The 24,876-nt window shown below is 31.0% G+C and overlaps 2 protein-coding genes across 15 annotated transcripts in view; one reads left to right on the top strand and one right to left on the bottom strand.

Moving 5' to 3' along the window:
* Positions 1-24,876, bottom strand: part of LOC130664387 (mucin-5AC-like) — a 324,309-nt gene that overhangs the window by 130,690 nt on the left and 168,743 nt on the right. For all 11 annotated transcript variants that reach the window (XM_057464205.1, XM_057464214.1, XM_057464206.1 and 8 more), the window contains one exon: positions 16,927-17,023. In XM_057464205.1, the coding sequence (XP_057320188.1) occupies positions 16,927-17,023 (97 nt within the window). The remainder of the gene's footprint in view (positions 1-16,926; positions 17,024-24,876) is intronic.
* LOC130664390 (F-box only protein 11-like) lies at positions 363-2,838 on the top strand. Of its 4 annotated transcripts, XM_057464220.1 has the most exons (10): positions 371-399; positions 569-663; positions 1,337-1,366; positions 1,469-1,495; positions 1,573-1,605; positions 1,701-1,709; positions 1,795-1,827; positions 1,915-1,938; positions 2,494-2,535; positions 2,777-2,838. In XM_057464220.1, exons 2-9 carry the CDS (start codon positions 606-608, stop codon positions 2,502-2,504), a joined length of 225 nt encoding a protein of 74 aa, XP_057320203.1. In that variant the 5' UTR covers positions 371-399; positions 569-605; the 3' UTR covers positions 2,505-2,535; positions 2,777-2,838. The 4 variants fall into 4 exon arrangements, 2 of the variants coding, with proteins under 2 accessions (XP_057320202.1, XP_057320203.1); XR_008989395.1 differs by lacking the exon at positions 1,337-1,366 and having other exon boundaries at positions 363-399; positions 1,915-2,031; positions 2,777-2,816; XR_008989394.1 differs by lacking the exon at positions 1,701-1,709 and having other exon boundaries at positions 369-399; positions 1,915-2,031; positions 2,777-2,816.

The raw sequence follows: 24,876 nt of genomic DNA, 5'->3' as shown, positions 1-24,876 counted from the left end.
ACTTGGTATTTCCTTAAGTACCCCCTTTTGCCCCTCCCTCCCCTATAATATTTAAATTATTGTAAACTGTAAATATTTGAAAAATCGAAGAGGTAAAATTTCTTTACTCAAATTATAGATAAAGAATTATAGAGGACGCGTTGTTTTTCTGTTACATATTTCGCTATCAGCTTGTAATATTATCATTATTATTATTATAGTCCAACTATGGCAAAGGATACAATCATTATGAATATTAAAATTTTCCAGAGCATAAAATGTAACGAAGTGACTCAACATTTGTTAAACTGACGTGGTCAAAAAGTGTTATCAATATAATTGCAGTGGCCTTTAAACATGATTATATAAACACGTTAGGTGATACTTGAAATTATCAGTTCTCTTTCTTTTCTTTGCTGGGTAAGTTAATAATTACTTTTTTTTTCTATCTAATATTTTAACTCATCGCTATATTCCATTTCATAAAAAACATAGTTTGTTTTTTTACTATAAAATTTTTGTTTCTTCAATAAAATGATTGGGTTCTTGTAAAAAATTTCAAATTTTTATTTTTCTGTTTATTTAATAGTAGATTTTAAAGAAGAATTGACCAAAACCGAGCAATCATGAAGATTTACTTGATGATGTTTGCAGTTACTTTGTTGGTCGCTTATGCGACCGCAGGTAAATAAAATAATTTTATTTTGAATATTGGCTAAGCATCATTTTGACAAAACTTTATTGAAAAAATAATTTGGAAAATTCTTGTAAGTAAATTAATTCGTTCGAAATATTGATGACGAAGCACTTAAACCAAAAAATTATTATCTCGAATTGTTTTGAATAAATTTATATCCTACACCGGATCAGGCGGAAATTTTTCCCTTTCGATTCCCGAAAAATCAATGTTTGTTTATATAAGCAGCGGGTTCATGATATAAATTTTTTTGAAATGATGATTTTTCTGTTTTCATTAAAAAAAAATTTCTGTTTTCGTTAAATTTTTGACTTAATCAATTCGCCTGCTCACACACGGAAAAAAATTTACTGTTGCAGCTGCAGGAGGCAGTCATGTTGCAGCAACAGGATTAATACTGTTACTGCAACATGGCTCCCTCCTGCTGCAGCAACAGTAAATTTTTTTCCGTGCAGTAGAATTAAAAAGACCGTTAACATTTTTACTGAAGGTATAAGTTTTCTAAAAAAAAAAATATAATACAAGTTTGACAGAAAAATTTTAAGGTTGACCTTCAAAGTCAATGGGATATTCCAGATTTTTTTTTTGTATTTTATAATGAATAATGTCAATATTTGGACAGCAAGAATTTGAGTAATTTCAATAGTTTTTTTAATCAAGACATGGAAATGAAACGGGGTCCTCATGAGAGTAATTTTTTTTTTTACATTTATTGATAAATATCCGAAAATGCTAAAAATATCAATGAAACTAATGATAATTTATTTATTTTTTTGTTTATTTGTAATGAAGATATGGAGAAGCGATCACCCCAAGAAGGTAATATTTTTTTTTTTTTTTGTATGACATTTAATGGTAAAGAACAAGAGTTAAAGTTGTTTTACTGTTTCATTAAGATATGAAACCTCTACCACCACTACCACCGAAAGGTAATTTTTTTTGTTTTTATACTTTTTAATGGAAATCCAAACATTTAATAAACTTGTTTTTATCATTTTTCTCCAATTAAACATGAAACGTTCAGATCAGGATGGTAATTTTTTTTCTTATATAACAATGAACAGAAACTAACAAGAATTGAACGTTATAAATGAAAATTATTTTAATGTTCCATAAAGAAATGGGCCCTCCACCTCCACCACCACCAAAGGGTAATTTTTTTTTTTTTATACTTTTTAATGAAAATCCAAACATTTATTAAATTTATTTCTATTATTTTTTTTTCCAATAAAACTTAGACATGAAACGTTCAGCTGGCCCAGGTAATTTTTCTTGTATGTTAATTAAACTCAAAAAATCACTTCTATCATATTTTTACAATGAACCCCAAGACATGGAACCTTAAGTCAGGGGAGGTAATTTTCCCCCATGAAAAAAATTTATAAAAAAAATATGTGTCAAAATATGAAAAACATTTTTTTAATAACAAACTTTGGGCCGATTGTCATATATATTTTAAATGTGATTTAAATATATTACAAATATATCAAATATATATAAATATATATATATATATATATATATATATATATATATATCCATATAAATGTATATACATATCCATATAAATATATATAAAATCATTAAAAAAATAAAACGTAATAAAAATATCTATTGAATATAATTTTTAAATATTTTCATACATGTATTTTTTATATATGTTTATATATGTTCCATGTATTTTTATACAGAAAAATTGATATTTTTTTATACTGTAACATATTTTTTTTTCTTAATTTTTTTCATGGGGGTTTAATTTTCTTTTACAATCAACAGAAAATAACAAGAGTTAAATATAAATCAAATTTTTTTTTAAGATCCGATGTGAAGACATGGGTCAACTACCATCACTTCCAAGGGTAATTCCTTAATTTATATGCTTTTTATTAAAAATCAAAAAAATTTTATAAAGTCAATATTCATCATCATTTTTGTTTGACAAAACTCAAATTTTAAATGGTCAGCTCAAAAATATACAATAATAGTATATAACGTGTGTTTTCAAAATTTAATAGCAAGGAATGAAATTCATTTTAAAAATTCAATTTTATTTATTTCGTCCACTGAAGTTAAATCGTTTTTTAAAAAATATTCTTCTAGGTTCCTGAACCTGCTGCATACAACAGAATGTATTTCATCGATTAATAAATATGTAATTATTAATCTAATGAAAACAATGTTATAAATTTCTTTTCTGCCTTTCATTTATTGAAATTCATTTTTTGGTGGCGTTGGAGTAGGGGAGGAGAAGGGGTTAAGTGTGAGCTTTTATTTAAAATTACTGTTAAGAAAATAATTAATAAATGTCGCGTTATAAACATAATTTTGATACGCGGGTAAAAGGTAAACGCGAATTTTAGTAAGCGGTCTGTAAGCTATGGAAAATACCCGCACTCTGAATTTTCCCTCGAGATGATAACGGCAAAGAGGTTGAGGTCAACTAGTAGAGGGGCCGAGAAAGAGGGAATTCACTGTACAGACTAGTGCGGTAGAAGTAAAAGCAAGTGCAACGCTAATGGTATACCGCAAAACCAACAAACGATATGCGTGAGGTGCTATCAACCATGATATACACCGAAATCGTTATAACCAATCCGAGACCTGATTACTTAGCACACAAAATATTTAATCTCCATCTAAAGTTTTTGTTTAATTTCTCTCTACTTCTGACCATCTATTTTATCACGAATATTCAAATTATTTCACGTGTATCTAGAATATAAATAGATAACTGTGGTAACGATTTTCTGATGAAATTGTGACATTTATTTATGGTTCACTATTTGAGATAAAATGCCCGATGTTAAATTTCATACACTAAAGAAATAGTACTCATATAGAACAAAAAAATTATGCAATTTATTTTTTTTCCAAAATTCGAATTTACGACAAATAATTTGAGGAAAAATGTTTGAAAAAATTATTTTTAAAATCGTGACACGAAATATTAAAACCTACTACAACGTTCCCATACACTATAAATATTTTTGATGTAAAAATGGTCCCTGAGAACTTTACACTGCCTGCTAGGTGTGAAATGATCTCGGTGTAATTGGTCTAAGTTGTTTTAAAATAAACCCGCATGGAAAAGCTATATATTGTTAAAAGTATATAAAAAAATATATGGTGAATTTGTGATAAATATATAGCGGCAAAAATATCTATATTGAAAAATATATGTTTTTTACATATATTGGATGATATATTTATCATAATATATTTACTTGTATATAATGTTTTGTATTTTTCTATATATATTATCTCATATAATGCTAAATATATTCTTATCATATATGGATAGTATATATATATAATTTATAAGTATAATATAATAAACTTGATATATATATCCATATATTTTGACTCATATAATTAGTGGTATATGGTCTCTATATAATTGATTATATATGAAAGAATTTATACGAATAAATATATGGTTCGCGGTATATTGGAATTATATTTTTCCAGTATATTAAAACTTATTTTTTTCGCAATATGTGGAAAATTTAATTTTTTCAATATACTTTTTCAATTTCTACACAATTCCACAACAAAAAGTCAAATTTATTATTTTTTCTCCTTCTTTTCATTGACCTTATATTTACTGGCAATAACCTAAGAAAAGTAAAAAAAGTGCCATATATTTTACAATATATTGGAATCCATATATTTTGCAATATATTGGAAAACATATATAAAAAATATAAAAAATATTATTTATTAATTAATATACTACTTTCAATATAATATGTCAATATAAAAAAGATATATTAAAATATATATGTAAAACATACATAAAAAGTCATATTGATAATATATTCTAGCAATATATTTTGTTTCAATATATTATCATATAATAATACGGCAAAAATATAAATATTATTTTATATATTGTACAATATATCACATTATAATATTCATATATTCTATCATATATGTTTTCACATATAAAGTTTTTTCATGCGGGAAGATTGAATACTTAGAGTCGAAGTAATGGAGTTTTAAATAAACAACTTATACATTTACACCATTAGTGTAACTTTCACACCAGCAGTGTTATAAATTTTAACATCAAATCGTTCACACAACACCGTGGACTCAAAATTTTTTACAGTGTAACAATTATTAATTGAATAAATATAAACTATTGGATAATCATTTTCAATGTATACATATATAGGAGAGGGGAAGGGGGTAAGACGAGGTACTTAAGGAAATCTTAAGTTATCGAGGATTCGAATACGCTAAATCTTGTTATTTTAATGATATTCAAAGTAAATAGAAAAATTTTTAGTCACCCTTAAAAACAAAAAAAATTTTATTTTTGCGGGCAACGATATATTTTAATTTAACTCAACTCTATTGTAGATACAAAAATTTTTCCCCGACCATTATTAAATCGCTCATTAGGACTCAGGTAAAAATTTAACAGTGTAATTACTTCGAGAAAACCTTTATGCTTCAAATATGGATTGTCGTAATGACACTCATATACAGTATTACAATAGTACAATACATAAGTATTTAATGACCCGCATATTTACAAAACTCATCGATATTTAGTTTTAGTATAAATATATCTATAACATAGAATCGTCATTAGTACGTCGAAATGTATTTAAATTTTAAGATTAGAAAGATAAACCTATTGAGAGGACTGGAAAACTATAGTAGTTGATACAATGGACTTATTAAGAATCCCGTATTGTCGACTAGACAAATTTAATTTTAGTAGAAAGAAATTGATTTTAAGAACAACTTAAGAACTATTATTGTCCTGTATGGGTTTACTTTTGAATAATTATATCTTTGTTGTAATTATGAAGATGGATTTTAAAGAGTAGGGCGAGCAAAATCATTGTCGATGGCGTTTTTGTTAATGTCTAGGTACCATAGACAACATCATTTAAACTCAGTTTTGATCTTGAGACTGCCAGTCGTACAGTTACTCTCGTCTTAAGACTACATCAGTATAACCAACGTTTACCAATAATATAGCGTTGAATTAGTACAAAGTGAACAGTTACTCTAACAGTGTAGTGCTCAAGTTCGTTTATTAAAAGTGCATTTGTTAAATAAACAATTACCAACAAAATCAAATTAATTACAATGGAGTTAAGCCGTCCACAGTTTACTTACGAATACGTTTCCAACTCGATAGAAAAAGGTGTGATCGAAGATATCAACGCAGTGTATCCAGTCCTGAGTGGATTAACGTTGCTTCAAATAGCAACTTTCAATAATGATACAAAATTAGTGGACTATCTGCTTCGCAAAGGAGCTGATATAAATGCAAAAACTCAATGCTGGGGTTCAGTTTTTAATATTGATGCTGTAGTGAAGAACCTGACAACAATTCAATGTCTAAAAAGCCTTGGGGCAGACGTTAGTGATATTATTCATCAAACTGAGTTCTCTGAATTAAACCGTTTCATGATGACAGTTGACCAATATTATGAAGAAATTCCTGCGTCATTATTACCATCTTTTACCAGTCTGAGTACGATAGTGCTTTCTGGTGATTTGGGTTTTGTCACTCTACCATTAAATATCGCTATTAATCGAAAAAATGTTGAAATGGTAGAGCTACTTTTGAAAAATAATGCTGATACGAATCCCGATGCTGATAGTTATGGAGCACCACTAGTCATTGCTGCTCTTAAAGGAAATCTAGCAATTATGAAACTTCTTCTGGAATACGGTGCAGATGTTAATATTGTAAAGAAATATTTAGGAGAAAGTCCTCTACATATTGCAGTCAAAGAGGGTAACTCAGAAGCAGTAGAATTGTTCTTGAATCATGATATGATTGATATAAATATGGTGACACAGGATAAAGATTCAGCGCTTCACTATGGACTGTACTTTATGTTCGACGATCGTATCATAAGGCAACTTCTCAATGCTGGTATTGACATTAATTTGAAAAACAGTAAGGGTACAACGGCATTTATGTCAAACCGACATTATTCTAAGGAAATTAATGACGCAATTACGGAACATCTTGCGAAATGTAGTGCAGCGAATTTTTATGTAAATGAAGAAAATTTAGCGCTTGTGGATAGAAAAAAAATTGGTGAATTACGCAAGCAGTGCATGAGCGAAATTGAAAAGATGAAGGTAACATTTATTGGTACGAGTAATGTTACATTTCATTATGTGTTGTATAATAAATGCGTACACAAATTAGCTTTAAGTTTAAAGTATGTTAGTGATAGAACTATTTTATATTTGGACATTAATTCTATTTTTCCACTATATGGCGGAATGATGACTTACCGCTTAAAAAAAGCATTAAGAAGAAAAAAACTCTTATTCAATGCTATTGAGTTAACTGATGATACTTTTCAAGAACTGCAACTCCCAAGTACTTTTACGAGGGATATTTTTAAATTTTTAACCAATGAAGATTTAAAAAAATTACAATGAAATATTTGTACATAGTATTATATAGTTTGTAACAAATCAGTAGTTGTTATCGAATTAATTTAATGAATTCATCAGTATTACATAAATTATTATTATTATTATTATCATTATTGTATGAAACAAAATACTTCATTTTTTAAAATTTGTGTGCAATTAAACCTCATTCTGTATATAAAAATAAAATAAATTGTGATTTGATGTTACAAATTAAGTTTAAAATATTTATTCGATATCTCTTATTAAAAGAAACGATTTGAAAAAATAATTTTAGATACTTTTTAATGCTTTTGATTACGTTGAATACTTTTGAATCACCCGCCCTTTTTATGGAAGTTTATCATTGCAAATCGTTTTGAATCGTTTCTTTTTATCGGGGATTAAACTCCTAAGAACCAGTAACTTATTTCAATTATTTTTATCCTTACAAAATATTTTTTCCCGCAAAAATAACTAAACGTCATGAATTTACTATTTATGTACGATCTCTAGTAAGTATATTTTCACAATATTATTAATTATTAAAAATAAAGAACTCTAATCAATTTTTATAATTTTTAAACTGAAATTATCATTGGAGATAATATTATTCAAAAATTAAGATAAACCGGGCTCTTGGCCGAGCGGTCTAAGACGTATGACCATAGATCATTTGGACAAGTTTGAACGGCTATAGGCACTGAATATATACTGTAATATACATTGTATATATATTTATTCTCAGCCGTTTTATAATGGAAATCTTTTCGATAAGCGTTTAAGAATGTAGGCGCAGTCCATCCGTAGACGTGAAAAGTTATCTACATACTTGTGAAATTCATAAAAAAAAAAAAAAATGATTGACTCGTAAATTTTTGAGCGTTAGGTACTGAAACATATTAAACTAGTGAACCATTGACGCTACATTTGCGAGTTTAGTTAGTATCAGTTAGAAAATGTACATAAGCCTGAGGCTAAAATATTTTTACATGTTAAATCATCGTGTTTTAGAATAAATATATGCATATATAGGGGGGAGCGGGGGGCAAAGCGGGGTATTTAAGAAAATACTAAGGTTTCGAGGACTCAAATACGCTAAATCTTTTTTATTTCTAAATGTCATTCAAAGTAAATAGTGAAAATTTTTTGTTACCCTTAAAAAAAAAATTTCATTTTTGCCGGCAGCGATATATTTTAATTTAATCAACTCTATTGTAAATACGAATATTTTCTCCGGACCATAATTAAGTCGCTCATGAGAACTCAGGTAAAAATTTAACAGTGTAATTAGTTCGAGAAAATCTTCATGCTTTAAAGATGAATTGTCGTAATGACACTCATATACAGTATTACAATCGTAAAGTACATGAGTATTTAATGATCCGCATATGTATAAAACTGTTAAATAGCTAGTTTTAGTATAAATATTTCTATGACGTAGAATCGTCATTAGTAGCTCGAAATTTATTTAAATTGTAAGATGAGAAAGATAAAGTTATTGAAATAAGGACTGGAAAACTATAGTAGTTGAGATAATTTACTTATTGGAAATCTCGTATTGTTGAATGGACAATTTTAATTTCAAAAGAAAGAAATTAATTTTAAGAACTATTATTGTCCTGTATGGGTTTACTTTTGAATAATTATATCTTTGTTGTAAGTATGAAGATGGATTTTGAAGAGTGGGGCAAGAAAAATCATTATCGGGGGCGTTTTTGCTAATGCCCAAGGTACCATAGACATCATCATTTAAACTCAGTTTAGATTTTGAGACTGCAAGTCGTACAGTTACTCTCTTCTTAAGACTACATTAGTGTAACCAACGTTTACTAATAATTTACGCTAAATTAGTACAAAGTGAACAGTTCCTTTATCAGTAAAGTGCTTAAGTTCGATTTTTAAAAGTTCATTTGTTAAAAATAAACAATTACCAACTATATCAAATTCATTACAATGGAATTAAGCCGTTCACAGTTTACTTACGAATACGTTTCCAATTCGATAGAACAAGGTGTGATCGAAGATATCAACGCAGTGTTTCCAGTCTTGAGTGGTATAACGTTGCTTCAAATAGCAACTTTAAATAAGGATACAAAATTAGTGGACTATCTGCTCCGCAAAGGAGCTGACATAAATGCAAAAAGTCCATGTTGGGGTACAGTTTTTAATTTTGCTGTTATAGTGAATAACCTGAAAACAATTCAAAGTCTAATCAGCTATGGAGCAGACGTTAGTAATATTAATCATAAAATTGAGTTCTCTGAATTAACCCGTTTCAGGAAGGCAGCTGAAAACTATTTTGAAGAAATTCCTGAGTTATTTCCTCCATCCCTTATCTGTTGGGAAACAGTAGTGATTTCTTGTTTTTTATGTGATGCCACTCTACCATTAAATATTGCTATTATACGAGATAGTGTAAAAATGGTAAAGTTACTTTTAAAAAATAATGCTGATCCGAATCCTGATACTGATAGTTATGAAGCACCACTTATCATGGCGGCTATGAGAGGGAATTTACGAATTATAAAACTTCTTCTGGCCTACGGTTCAGATGTTAATATTGTGGAGAAATTTTTAGGAGAAAGTCCTCTACATATTGCTGTCAAAAACGGTAACTCGAAAGCAGTAGAATTGTTCTTGAATCATGATATGATTGATATAAATATGGTGACAAAGAGTAAAGATTCAGCTCTTCATTACGGAATTATATATGCGTTTGACAATCATATTATAAGGCAACTTCTCAATGCTGGTATTGATATTAATTTGAAAAACAGTGAGGGTAAAAAAGCATTTACTTCAAACCGATATTATTTAAAGAAAATTAAAGACGCAATTACGGAACATATAGCGAAATGTAGTGCGGCGAATTTTTATGTCAATGAAAAAAATTTTGCGGTCTTAAATAGAGAAAAATTTGGTGAATTACGCAACCAGTGCATAAGCGAAATTGAAAAAATGAAGGTAACATTTATTGGTACAAGTAATGTTACATATCATTATGTGTTGTATAATAAATGCGTACAGAAGTTAGCTTTAAGTTTGAAGTATGTTAGTGATAATACTATTTTAGATTTGGACATTGAATCTATTTTTCCACTCTATGGCGGAATGATCACTTACCGCTTAAAAAAAGCATTAAGAAGAAAAAAATTCTTATTCAATGCTATTGAGTTAACTGATGATATTTTCCAAGAACTGCGACTCCCAAGTACTTTTACGAGGGATATTTTCAAATTTTTAACCAATGAAGATTTGAAAAAATTACAACGAAATATTTATACGAATATCTGTACATAGTATTATATAGTTTGTAACAAATTAGTAGTTATTGTCAAGTTAATTTAATGAATTAATTTTTATTACATGTATCATTATTATTACTATATGAAATAAAATACTTCATTTTTAAAAATTTGTGTGCAACTAAACCTCATTCTGTATATAAAAATAAAATAAATTGTGATTTGATGTTACAAATTAAGTTTAAAATGTTTATTTGATATCTCTTATGAAAAGAAACGTTTTGAAAAAAAAATTTTTAAATACTTTTTAATGCTTTTGAATACGTTGATTACTTTTGAATCACCCGCCCTTTTTATGGAAGTTTAACATTGCCAATCGTTTTGAATCGTTTCTTTTAATCGGGGATTAAACTCCTAAGAACCAGTAACTTATTTCTATTATTTTTATCCTAAAAAAATATTTTTTCCCGCAAAAATAACTAAACGTCATAAATTTACTATTTATGTACGATCTCTAGTAAGTATATTTTCACAATATTATTAATTATTAAAAATAAAGAACTCTAATCAATTTTTATAATTTTTAAACTGAAATTATCATTGGAGATAATATTATTCAAAAATTAAGATAAACCGGGCTCTTGGCCGAGCGGTCTAAGACGTATGACCATAGATCATTTGGACAAGTTTGAACGGCTATAGGCACTGAATATATACTGTAATATACATTGTATATATATTTATTCTAAGCCGTTTTATAATGTAAATCTTTTAGATAAGCGTTTAAGAATGTTGGCGCAGTCCATCCGTAGACGTGAAAAGTTATCCACATACTTGTGTAATTCACAAAAAAAAAAAAAATGATTGACTCGTAAATTGTTGAGCATTAGGTACTGAAATTAATTAAACTAATGAACCATTGACACTAAATTTGCGAATTTAGTTAATATCAGTTAGAAAATGTACATAAGACTGAAGCTAAAATATTTCTAGATGTTAAATCTTCGTGTTTTAAGATAAATATATGTATATAGGCTAGGTTATATATATATATATTTAATGCCATGAGGATTGGAGCACTTAGACTTGTGACTTGGATTTTCGCCTGAGGACAGCCGTGTATGACTTCTCGGTTGGCTGGAGATTGCAATTAACGTCTCCAGTCTCCAGTGGTAGTGGTGGTGGTGGTGGTTAACGACTGTAGACTGCGGTGTAGAGGTAAAATCGAATATTCTGTGGTTAGAACGGACGTTAAAACGGTCGTGGCCGCAACAGACCGTGAGACGTTTGAGTCCGTATCATCGAACGGGTTTAGCTTCTCGGTGATAGTGAATAGTCGGACTAGTCTCAGTCTATACTACTTGGCTTTGCTGCTAGCTAGTAGACCCGGTGGATCAGATGCGAAGAGAGCAAGACAGTGGTGCGGTCACTCACGCAGTTTCTCCAAACTCAAACGGCCTTTGGTGATTAACGAAAGGTCACCCGGTGGTACTCCTTCTTACACTCCTCCAGTAAGCTCCCTTACATTAGATACCCTTTAACTATCTTCAAACGGAGGGAAATATATATTCAGGCAGATGCTCAGCATCCTCACCGTGAAATTGGCTACGGCGCGTAGCTTGATTGACCTGCTATGAATTACTCGACCCTTTCATAATCACTCATACAATTAAATTATCTACTACGGCTTTTATTAAATTTATGAGTATTACGTTTATTTGAGTAACTTCATATTTTAGCCAAAAAAATTTTTTAAATTAAATTTTTGTTTTTTAAAGAAACTGAATACATATTTTGACACCGTAAAAATTTGCGGAGTGAACGCGAAGTGGATGATTTTTTATTTAGTCAATTCTCTCGGAGTGAATTTCACTTCGAAGGGGAGTTTCGGAAAATATTAATTATTAAAAAAATTACTAATACATAGTGAGCTCAGGTCTTTGATATTTTGACATTTATATTGAGTACGGAAATAATTACGAGCTCCCTTTCCATATATTCACGCGAAATGATTTTAAAAAATTATAAGCAGCTGATGATAAAACTTTCACTGCGTCACAAACTGTCGTATGACTTACATCGACCATACCACGAGATAACATTTCATATTGTACCAAAATATAAAATATTCCCATAAAAACTATGTCCCTATAGCTGTTCAATAATTTAATATTTTCACTATGTATCATATATATGAAATTATAATTTAGTGAGTTACTAAAACATTTTATAAATTAAAAACATAATATTTTAAGTTTAATTATTAATATCGAATCAATTATTTATTGAAATAATTATGTTTCTACTTAACAGCTGTTTCTATTAAATATTAATTTATTTAATTATTAAAACTCCGGACCGGAGTGAATGCGGATTGAAATAAAATCCGCGCCACTCCGAATTCACTCCGCCCATAAAAAAATCCCTATTCACTCCTTATGCGAAGTGATTTTCTTTAAACTCCGGAACTCCGAGTGACAGAGTAAATTCGGATTAAAATAAAATCCGTGTTTATTCCTGATTTTTTGCAGTGTATAAAACAAAGCTATTGAAATAAATTAATTAACGATAAATATTAATTATTGTAATTATTAAAAATTTTTTTTGTAAAAATATTAATTAACTAAAAAAGAAATTAATGAAAGACTTTTGGTTATTATTCTTATCATAACTCCATTCAAGTTTAAATGACACTTGAAAAATATGTCAGTGAATATAACTTCCGGTCAAGTGTCGTACCATTGAGCCCGGACTGATTTCCGATTTGGACTTTCTATTATAAAAATTGACCCTCTGTAAACCTCACCCCCAAAACTCCCCAGATCACAATCAAAAAATTTCAACGTCCCTAATTAAAATATCGGGTTTCATTGTCCAGCAAACGGAAGTCCCAGCGGGCGATCTTGCCTGATAAAGATTTTCTTCATCCCTATCCAGCATTCAGTATCCGTCAGAAAGTTTATCGTCTCGTCAATACGGCGATCTTATTGAAAGATTTAAAAAAAAATTAAAAGACAGTTTTACCGGAACAGAAATGAGTCATAGTAAACAGAGGGCGGGTAGTAAAGATAGATCGAGGGGTTTTGATTTTCCGGCGGACATCCGTTTAAAACGAGGGAGTTTATAACCTAGAAAAATGACCCTCTCTTACCACCTGATAAATATCTTAATGGCCGGCATGCTGCCGCTCAGAACCTATAAACCGTAGACTGCCGTGTAAAAAACTAAATTCGAGTCTTAGGGGTCTCCTGGGAGAGAAAGGGAATGAGTTAACAGTTAGAAGAGTAAAACCCGTAGGTTACGTTTAAATGAGACCGAGTAATTATGGGGATTAATCTTAAGCCCCGTAAAGTCCACCACTTGTAGAGTCCATTTTTTTTTACTGCCCGACCCCCGATTCAAGTAATTTTATTTCTGGCAACGGCCATTAGATCTCAATCTTATCGAAACAATTTTTCCTATGGTACCAAAACCCCTGGGCTGAGGAGTTGGACTCAGGGTCGGAAGCAAAAGACCAGAAGGAAATAAAAAGGAAGGAAAGGGGTTGGACTGGCATATATGTAACGTATGTAGAAGCGTATAACGTTGGAAGCTACAGGTGTCAGCGAGTGGTATATTTTTCAGAGGGGAGAAACGTGAACGAGTGAAAACGAGTGAGTATATAGAGGGTTAAGGGGGTGGTAGTGATGGTGATGCCAGTGAGGCCACGAGTGCCGGCACGCACGTTGAATCTGCTAAACGTTCTCACTCGTGCGTGAAATGCCTCGCTATCACTGTTTTTATTTCGGCTCGTGAGTTAAATTATATTCACTGATCCCTTTTTATTTTTATTATTTTTTTACTACTGTCTATTCATATACAGACATCAAAAAATAAAATCGATAAATTTCATCTACATACTGACTATTCATGAATACCAAATTGTGTTACACAAGAGGTGATCGTTTTCTGACGAAAAAAAATCAAAAATTGATATTTTGTAGAACAATTTTTTTTTTTAAGTCATCGTCGAGTATAGAATTTAATTAATAATTATTGGTACCCGTTGTTTTGGGTACAATGGAGGATATTTTCTCCTGGTTCATAGCCACCGCGATCTAATCCTGCGAAGATTAACGAGCCTCCGAGCGTAACAAGTTCGGCGATAGGAATAGGGAAGGAAAGGAGCCAGAATATTAGATATAGACAAGAAGAGGTTTTGCAGCCACAAGACGCCATGACAGTCTCCGCCTTGTGGTCTAACGGTCTAACCCTTTCGTACCCTATCCGCATTAACGCAATTATGAATTTGTCGCGTTGGGTATGTGACAATACAAGATGTTGCAACTTGTCTCCGTCTTACTCTATACATTTATAATTTATATATAAATCTACATTTCTCTGTCTATATATTCCGAGGAAGAAAGGGAAATCGTTTTGTGGGAAACCACAGGCGACTGCTGCGACAGTCCTGGGCTTCAGCACCTCCGTGTGCACCCGGGGCGGGAAAATCAATCGACCTAACGACGCCGACAGGTCAGTCTCCCTTTGCTTATACACCAACACTTAGACTTAAACATACCTATGGAGAAATTTAGTTATATAGATGTAGGAGGAGAGACTTACACTTACACTTGCACTTACCCTTAGAAGCTTTGGTTCGATCCTATGACCTGTACAAAACGGGCAAACTCAACATGATGCTTTAACTTACTTGCATTGGTTGCCGAGGGTTATAAGGTCCTCGAAAGGATTCCGAGGCTGTATAAGCGCCAGTGTTGGCGTGTATTACCACCGTCCGAGACTGAGTGCCTAGTCAGCCCTTAATAACGTAAGAGCTGGACTCTCTAGCAAACAACCTTACGTAACCTATGGTAAGCACTGGAAAAGCTCATATACCATTGGGACGACCCTCGTACCTATTATCGCTAACTAATAAGGGACCTAATTGAAATGTCGGGCTTTTGTTTTCTACTGCAAATCTTCATTTTCACATACTCTGTTATTAAGACTAAGTTATACTGAAGTTATATTTACTTTTTAAAATTTTTAAATTTACACTAAAAAAAGTTCTGTGGAGTTAAGTGATATTTTAAACGGAAATAAATTTATTTGGGCTGAGAAATGGTAGTTTGTGTAAATAGCTATTTTAGGAGTATTCAGTATTTGTAAAATAAATTTTGAAAATATAAAATACTCCAAAATGAAAAGAGTTCAATTCATAATTTGTTATTTAATTGTAAGTAAATAAAATAATTAATTGATTGATATTAGAAAATTTCATGAGTAAATGATAAATATATAAATTTAAAAAAAAATTGTAAGAGAAATATAATAAGTTTAAAATTAATTATTATAATGATTGGTTATGTTTTTTTACTATAGTCATTTTATTTAAGTTAAATTACATTTTAAATTTTGAAATTTGCCACTTGAAATTGTATTCATTTAATTACTAAAAAAATTTCCAAAATTATAGTGTAAACTTGAATGTTTAAAGATTTTTGTCCCGAAGGCCTGTTTTTACTGTACACGGAAAAAAAATAGGCGCTGCAACAGGACGCAGTCCTGTGGGAGCAACAGAACAAAATCCTGTTGCAGAAACAGGATTTTTCCTGTGGAATCAATAGGATAAGGAACAAGTTTCCAATATACCAATTTATATGGTAATATACCATATACCAATTTTTGATATACCAATTTTTTTTTGTCAGTACAATAAAATTGCAAAATTTGAAAAAAATTCCAAGTTTGGAAGAAAATTCAAATTTAAAAATTAAAATTTTTTCAAAATTTGCGTTTTTTTCCGAAATTTGAATTTTAATTAAAAATTTGAATTTTTTTCCACACTGATTTTTTTTATAATTTTAGAATGTAATTATGCTGACAAAAAAAATTACTATATGAAATTCGTTCCTAATCCTGTTTCTTCCACAGGAAAAATCCTGTTGCAGCGCCGAATTTTTTTTTTTCCTTGTAGAAACTGTAATTTTTCAACTGCTCTTTTTTCCGTGTTCAGTTCTATAAAATGTATATGGGGCAAATTAATATTTTGTATAAAAGCAAAAGAATTTATTAATTTCTTATAACCATTTCTTTTTTTTTTTTTTTTTTTTTTTAGTGTACTTTCAAAAATTTGAATTTATTGTTACGAAACTTATAATAGCAATTACGAATTGATTTATTTTTTGAAAGTGAATAAAAGTTCCTTGAGAATTTTTGAGCACAAAAACTTCAATGATTTAGCCAGGTTCAAAAAGTTAAGCCCTAAATTAATTCATGATATTTATTCAAGTTCATAAACCATAAGGTAAATGTTAGTTCGTAGGCAGGTGGTCATATTTCACGGGAATCGAATTCTATTCCCAGCGCTCATTAATTTTTAAAAACTATTATACACGTAATATTGCGCTACTTCAAGTAAGCATGACGTTCCCCCTTCAGACTGTTATATTTTCAAACTGAAAGTATAACGCGAATAATATTGTGTTACAAAGTATGAGCAATTGTGCAACTTTGTATACCTAAGTTTAACTTACAGGTGACAGACAAACATATGGCAAACAGGGAACTAAATTTGTCCATGGAAACATCATATAAATAATAAATATATTCACTTACCTTGTCGGTGATCGCTGGGACAGATCGATCTTGTCAAAGTCGCTTGTTGGAATTGGTGATGAGGCAGGGTCGCCTGCCGATTTTTACTCAGGTACAACTGCAACAAAAAATTATAGTCATTTACAGAAAAAATATTTAAAATTATATACTCGACTACCCGTCATAAGTCTGCCCGTAACAAGCCTCCCCTTAATCGGCAGTCACTGAGTCTTAACAATTCCCCCCACTTCCATTTTTTTGAGTTTCTTATCAGACAACCCGTTATAAGCCGCAGCAAAAATTATCAAAATTATAAACCGAGAAAAGGAAAAAGTAGACAAATTAATGATGAAAATTTACTTTGTATATTTTATAGAGACTTTACTACAAGCATTAGAAAAATCGAGATAACGGCGTACGACAAAACGTCAAAAAGCATGAATATACCATATATGATAAATATATATGGAATATATATATGGAATAAATATATAATCAATATGGGACCATATAAGTGGCCAAAAACGACATATATTTTCTTATATATAATATAGTAAGTTTTAATATGATTAATTATATACGTAAGTTTATAAGTTAATACATGTATTATATATATTTATAATCATATATGTAAACTTATAAGTTAGCACATATATATATTACATATATTGATAATTATATATGTAAATTTGTAAGCTAGCACTCATATATATATATTTTGAACACAATGTTTGAATCTTATAACAGAGAGAGGAAGACAGAAAAGAATAGATTTTATTTATTTTTACATATATGGGGAGACTTATATGGTTCTATATATCGAAAAATATACAAAAATTTATAAAGTTAAATACATGGTACATATATCGTGCCATATAATGATGAATTGTATATGTATTCTTATTTGTTTCCATATATAAATAACATTTATTTTTGAATATATTAAAATTATAAGTTTTCAAATATATAAATAATATATTGAAGTTATACGGAAATATATGAAATCATTTAAGAGAAAACATATATAGAAATATAATAAAATCGGCCAAAATCTATGTATAGTTCTATATAAGATTTCATGTATTGTCGCATATATATTTATATCTGTAGCATATATTTTTTAATATATGTTTACCATATATGATATTTTCATGCAGGAATATAAAGTTAGAAATCATATAAAATAAAATAGGCTTATAACGAGTAGTCGAGGGCAAAACTGAACGCACAATAGTGGGGAGACTGAAATTTCAAAAAAAATTTCCCCTACGTCCCCCAGACCAGGCTTTTGACGGATAGTCGACGGTATAAAAAAAACTGTCCTACGATACAACGTTTTTGGGGCACAACGGGCAGCTAAAAATTTGATTTTTATAAAGAATTTATCTTTGATAATTTTAGGTTATGAAATAATTTGGCTACTGCGTTAACAACCGATTTGTCTATAGCCATTGTAGAGGAAGCTAAAGAATATATATAAAGAAAAAAAATGTATATGTGTATATATTTATGAAAGACAGTTGCTTAACCGATTCTTTCAGTGATCCTTCACTGCAAAGTAGCGACGGCCACCCTACGAACTATTTTCTCTTTCATTTTATTTTCATTCTATGCTAGAATTTTCCTTGCTTTTGCTCGCATGTCAGCCCTTTATTTTATACCCGTCGGTAGAATTCGAAGTGGTAGTAGTCCTAAAGCTTGACTAGAGAATAAGGAAGAGCAGAAAGGGGGAGTGGTGGTATAGGATGAGAATGAGGATGAGGATGAGGATGAGGGTATTAAAGGAGATGCTTCATCCTTTCTTCTCACCCTTTATCCCTTGAGTGCGTGATCGGCATGCTGGGATTCTATAGGATCGGACGAGAACGAGACGGGACTCGGTTATCGGTATCAGCTTAAACCTCTAAATCAAAAGACGGAATTTACCAAATTCCGTTAATTTTCAACGCGATCGAACTCTGACAACCAAATAATATATTTTTTATAATATTTTACGTTAAATATTTTCCCACAGTATTTTTTCTGAAACTTTACCCTCCGAGTATAGAGTATTATATATAGAGCAATGCAGAAAGAAATCATAAGATAAAAAAATAGAGACAAAGATAAAAAATTCGGAAAAACTCACAGAGATATAGAGTAAGACGTGAGCTCGTAAATACGTCGACGAAGCTCGCACAAATCGCCCAGCATTTCTCGATATCTCGCGATGAGATACGAGCCTGGGGCTTTTGCGCAGTCCTAAGATATACGCTGATACTTTTCGATGGTAAGATAGTGGAGAGAAATAAAATAAAATAAAAAAAGTTATGGAAGAAATTGTTGGGCAAGTGATGGGAGCCAGGCAACGGTCGGTATTTCTCAAACCCCTTCATGTCCTATGCTAAATCAATCACTCTTTTCCACCTACTTTATTCACTCCTCTATCCCCTTCTCCTTCTTCTTCAACTTCTTATTCTTCTTCTTTACATTCAGCCAAAGTGAAACCGGCAATCGAAAATTTCAAATCCTTGTTCAAATCATGATAATCCGAGTTGAGTAAACGAAAACTTTATTCTCGCAACCCTTTTCTTATATTTATATTCTGATATCGAAATTCAACGATAAATTTATCCGTCTCTATTTAGATAATCCAAACATTTGACATTTGAATTTTAGAAGCCAGAGGATATTTAAAAATTTTTTTATAGAGGAGATCGGGGCACAATGGACTCTCAGAGGCACGATGGACCTTACACTTAACACAAATTTTATGTTAAATAATTGAATACAAAATCTGTTATTTTGACAGAAAATTTGTGTAAATTTAACAGACTTTTCGTGGTAAAATTAACTAATAAATATAAGCACATAATCTAACCAACTCAAGTATACTGATCTAACCTTAGTACAACTTATGTCAATTTAGCAAACACTTAGTTCGATTTTCTGTGATTTTTCTAAAAAACGGAGCTACGAATTATCCTCCCGTAAAATGAGAATAAAAAAATCATTGAACCTGATGATAAAAATATTCAAGTTATCTATGATTATATTTAATTGTAAATCAATTATAATCCAAGTTTCCCTGCAGACAATGCTGCTCAAATGAATCGTTTATATGAGAAACCCCCTAAGTCAAGAAAACTAAATTTTTCAGGAAACACAAAAAACATTTTTTTGGAAAAACTTAACATTAAAATACTAAATAAATAATTGAATACAATAATGTTAGCGATTCTGTAAAAGATTCCAACAAGAAAAATTTAATTTTTCAACTGAAACTACTTAAAAAAATTATTTGAAGTTGATTGACTTATGGGGTTTCTCAACCAAACGGAAAAAAAAGTTATGAAATCATTGTTTTATTAAATGTTTCCACTCAAATCATTTATTACACTGATAAAATGAAGTATTAAATATGTATTTGAACTATGAAACTCAGAAATTACAAAAAATTATAATTAATTTAAACATTTTAATTAGTCATATAACAGTCAACAATAAAACAACATTTGAAATTAATTTTCCAAAAAAGCGCGAATTTTAAATAAAAAAAAAAAAAAAATTATTTCTGTAAAACTAAAACTGCAAATGTTTATTTGAGTCATTGACTTATGGGGCTTCTTAATTAAATAGAATTTCTGTCACCCCGTTAATTTTTTTTTAAACGCTGATTTGATGCATATTTTGATTGATTTCTATGAAGGGATTTCCAAAAAACCCAAAAATGCAAAAAACCCAATTTCGTAAAAACATGACTTATGGGGTTTCTCAAATAAACGATTCAAAATTTGCTTGGTTATAGTAATGAAGAAACGCGCGAGAGTGTTTAGCTAAACAACGCAAATTTCGTGTTAATTTTAGAATAACACAAGAAATTTTTTACATTACAGATTTTCTGATCATTTAACATAAAAATCAGTTAAAGTAAAATAACACAAGCGGTTTGTGTTGAATTAACAGATTCCTGTATTAAAAATCAACACAAAAAATTTAATCAAATAATTTTTTAACACAGATACACAAAATTCTTAACTGTATATTTAATTTAAAACGAAATTTTATAAAATTCAATGTTTGTTTTTTTTTGTATCAATTTTCTATACGTAAAAATGTAACATGAAAGGTCGGTCATGAAACGGTCCATAGGCGAGTTTCAATTTAAAGTTTTGGCGAGCGTGTCAGGATTCAAATGTGTAAAATGTGTATGCTAAACTTTTCACCCTCGTCGAGAGTAAACTCTGGAAAACCTAGACTCTCTCTTGCCTCATTTCTATCACGTAAACATAGTCTACAAGAGAGAAAGATAAAAAATCAACTTGCCATGTCGTCTTCGATATAGTCGCGACATTTTGTCATCGGGCAAAAGCTCCCTGTCGCCTTTTACAAAACACTATCCACTCTGGACAACCTCCAGATAAAATCAGCAATTCTGATCAACCTCTACTTTTACTAATATCCACATATTAGCTTTTATAAATGTTTTTAAACTTTAATTAACTTTAACTTTTACTAAATAAACAGACATTAATTTTTTTTTTTTTTCGCACGCTGATTATTTAATGGTAATTTACCATAATAAAATGTGACACCAGCATTAAATGGACATTGTTCAATTTTTTACCAACATAATTTGAATTTTAATCATAATTACTCACAGAAATTACTCCATTACTACTAATTTGACTTGTGTAAAGAAATTCGTTCTAAAAATGTTCCATAAAATTTCATAAATAAATTATGGGAATGATAGTGGCTGATGATTATGAGGTTGAATTTCTCAAATTATGATATTTAATATCAAGTAAATATTCCTATGCAGCATCCCATACAAAAAAAAAATAACTGGCCCATTACTGGGTCGTGAATGGCTGCCAATTTTGAAGCATCGGCCGAAGATCGGCTAAATATCGGATGATAACGGTATGCCAAGCATTGGCCAATCGTGGCAATCAATCATCGGCCAAAGCTTGGTGTCAAAAGCACTCGATCAAACCGTTGGCCAACGAACGGCGGTTAATTGTGCGCCGTTTTTATAAGCAAAAAGACGGCTGCCAATGATTCACCATGCACGGGCCAGTATAGTTAGCCATTTATTGGCCAATCATTGCGAACCAGGCATCCGCCGATCTATGGGAAAATGTCGAAGCTCGGCGACTTTGTATGGAGTACACGGAAAGAAATTTACTTTAAAAATTACCGTTAAAGATCAACACAAACGCAAAGTGTTGAATTAACACTAAAATTTGTGTAGACGTTTGCCCCACACGGTTTGTGTAGAATTTGACACAAAATTTCTAACTGTAAATAAATAATGAAATAGATTTAATTACATAAAGATACAAAAGGTTGTCAGTAAAATAAAAAAAAAAAATGAGCAAAGCCCGGCTCATCGACGCCGGCATTTTCAATTAAATAATACTAATCCAGAAACGAATAAGCCGAGACCCTTGCCGGAAATCTCGTTGGCACAGCCCCTGACTTCCTCCAGTGGGTTCTTCTCTAGCTCTTTACCCTTCAGCACCCTCGGCCACCCCTGAAATCGTCTCTCTTTTAGACTTCGAATCGTAATTAACATTTGGTTCTCCCATTAGTGTAATTAAAGTGCCATTCCATAATCTAGGAGAAGACGTAAAAGGGTGCTGGGGAGGTTGGTCCACCTTATCTTTCAGACTTCAGACCCCCAGCTCATTTATCCCTGCTGCGGATACAACGACTGTATAACTCGTTCCTCGCTCAGTATAACTTCGCCTGGACGGAAAGAGGGGAGGAAATGCAGCGAATTTTAGTAAATAAAAGAAAAGCTGAGCCAAAGGTTTAAGTTTTAGCTAAGAAAGGATGATTAAAGCATTATAGACTTTGATCAATGCGATTTAAAGTATTTGAGCTGAAGCTAAAAATGCTCGGGGTTAGATTGAGGAGTAGGCCAACCCAAGGAATGGGAGGAGAGTCTGGGTATAAAGTTGAGTAAAAGCAAGTTATTGCATCTGAGATATCCCGAGTGGAACGCTGAGGAAGCGATAAACACAAAATACGTTGGGGGTTTCTGTAAACTGGACGGGGAAACAGGGTCGGCGTTAAAATAAAGAAAAGCTGTAGAGATAAGCGCCCACAGTACCGGTTGACATTTTCCGGTGGTTGAGTTAATAATGCGCGAGTAAGCGAGTAAACAACTCTCTGCTCTACCTAAAAATAGGGAGAGGAGGCGAGGGGGAGGATTTTTTAGGATGCTAAAGTAAAGTCGTAAAAAAGCACGATGTGTTTATTTGAGAGTTTACTTTTAGATTTCCGTCTTAAGCTGAAACTGACGTAAATTTTTTGGGTTTATTCAATATTTGATATTGATATTTTGGTAAATTTGTTTAGGTCCTTCCGTGCCGCTATAAAGTCAAAGCTACAACTAATTCGATAAAGGGTTTTATGGAATCGAGAGGATATTTATACGATGATTTGGACTGATAGGGCGTGACAAAAAGATTCTTCGAAAGACGATACAACTCACGAAATCTTAGACGCTGGGGTCTCGTCTACCAACGACACTAATGGCATTTTTATTATTTCTTCAACAGCTCAAAAGCATCCTCAGTAATGGGGGTCAAAGGGAGAAGAGTTTGGTCCATTGGACAACTGACACGACATGTCCCTGGATTTTCTCACCTTACCGACTTCCCCTAACATTTTTATTTTATACTTCTGTCTCTGGGATTCAATATTTTTTTTTATCGTTTTCTCGACCCTCTCAAATATGTCGCTGGACTATTCCACCCTCTTTGGACACGTCGGAAGCGATAAACTGTTAAGTATCCGCGGATGAAAAATATATAGGATATCCGGCTGTCTTATCAAATTTAAGAGATCATTTTTTTTTCTTATACAAAAAAAATTTTTCCCGTTAGAAATTAAATGAATTTTTTTTGTCACGAGAATGCAGTAGACGTAAAACAAAAAAAATTAAAACACGTGAAACTTGTTGGTGATCTGAGAAAATCCGATTGTCAGAGAATTAGAATGCCTGTGGGACAGAGACGTCAAAGAAGTAAAATTTCATCGGAAGCCTGTAGATAGTCGTAGTAGTACCGGTACGAGTATGTCGAGACGCAGTACTAGTATGTAATATACATATATATGTACAAAGTCCGAGTGAGTAGAATGAGTGGAGTTCTGAGCCAAGGGGATTGCCGTAATATTAAAGTACTTCTCGTGTTCAAATTCCCTCTTTTCTGATTCCCTCTTTCCCTTACTCGTATTCTACTTACTCTCTATAACTATTTCTGCATTACATCATCGGTATTACTCTATCTCTATCTTTCTTGAATTTTTTTTTCATTTGACTCCCATTACCACTGGACCGCGAATTAATCCTAAGCTTCTATTTTTTTTAAATTTAATCTCAAGTCAAATGTCATGAGGTGAACACAGCAAAAAATCGGGAGTGAATACGGATTTTATTTTAATACGAACTCACTCTGTCGATCAGAGTTCCGGAGTTTAAAAAAAAATGAACATGAAGATCGGAACGTTTTTCACGCAACGAAAATAAATATTGCTGTTATTTGACTGCTTAAGGGGTAGTTGGGGTCGGCCAGCAATTTCCCGCTGACATACTAGCGCGAATGCGAGTCATTTCAAAAATCTAGATCCAGTGAATTTTTTACTTTTTATTTTCATTTCGTGAAAAACGTTCCGATCTTTAGGTATATAAAAAAAATCACTTCGCATAAGGAGTGAATAGGGAAATATTTAAATTAAAAAATTTTATTCTCAAGTACCGATTTTGCCTCGCTAATTAATTTTACAAAAATTTAATTTAAAATAATGAATATAATTTTAATTATGAAAAATGCAGAATTAAATTATAATAAAAAAAAAATGTGTAAAACTTTTCTATGAAAATATTTATAACAATGAAACTCAATTAAAAGTAATGTTTAAAATTTTCTATGTATGAGTGGAGCGTTATAGAGGAGAGCTATTACACGAATGAACGAC

This window comes from Microplitis mediator, chromosome 3 (assembly GCF_029852145.1).
Source record: "Microplitis mediator isolate UGA2020A chromosome 3, iyMicMedi2.1, whole genome shotgun sequence".
Classification (NCBI taxonomy): domain Eukaryota; kingdom Metazoa; phylum Arthropoda; class Insecta; order Hymenoptera; family Braconidae; genus Microplitis; species Microplitis mediator.
The sequence above is the reverse complement of the archived record's forward strand: the minus strand, read 5'-3'. Positions and strand labels throughout refer to the sequence as shown.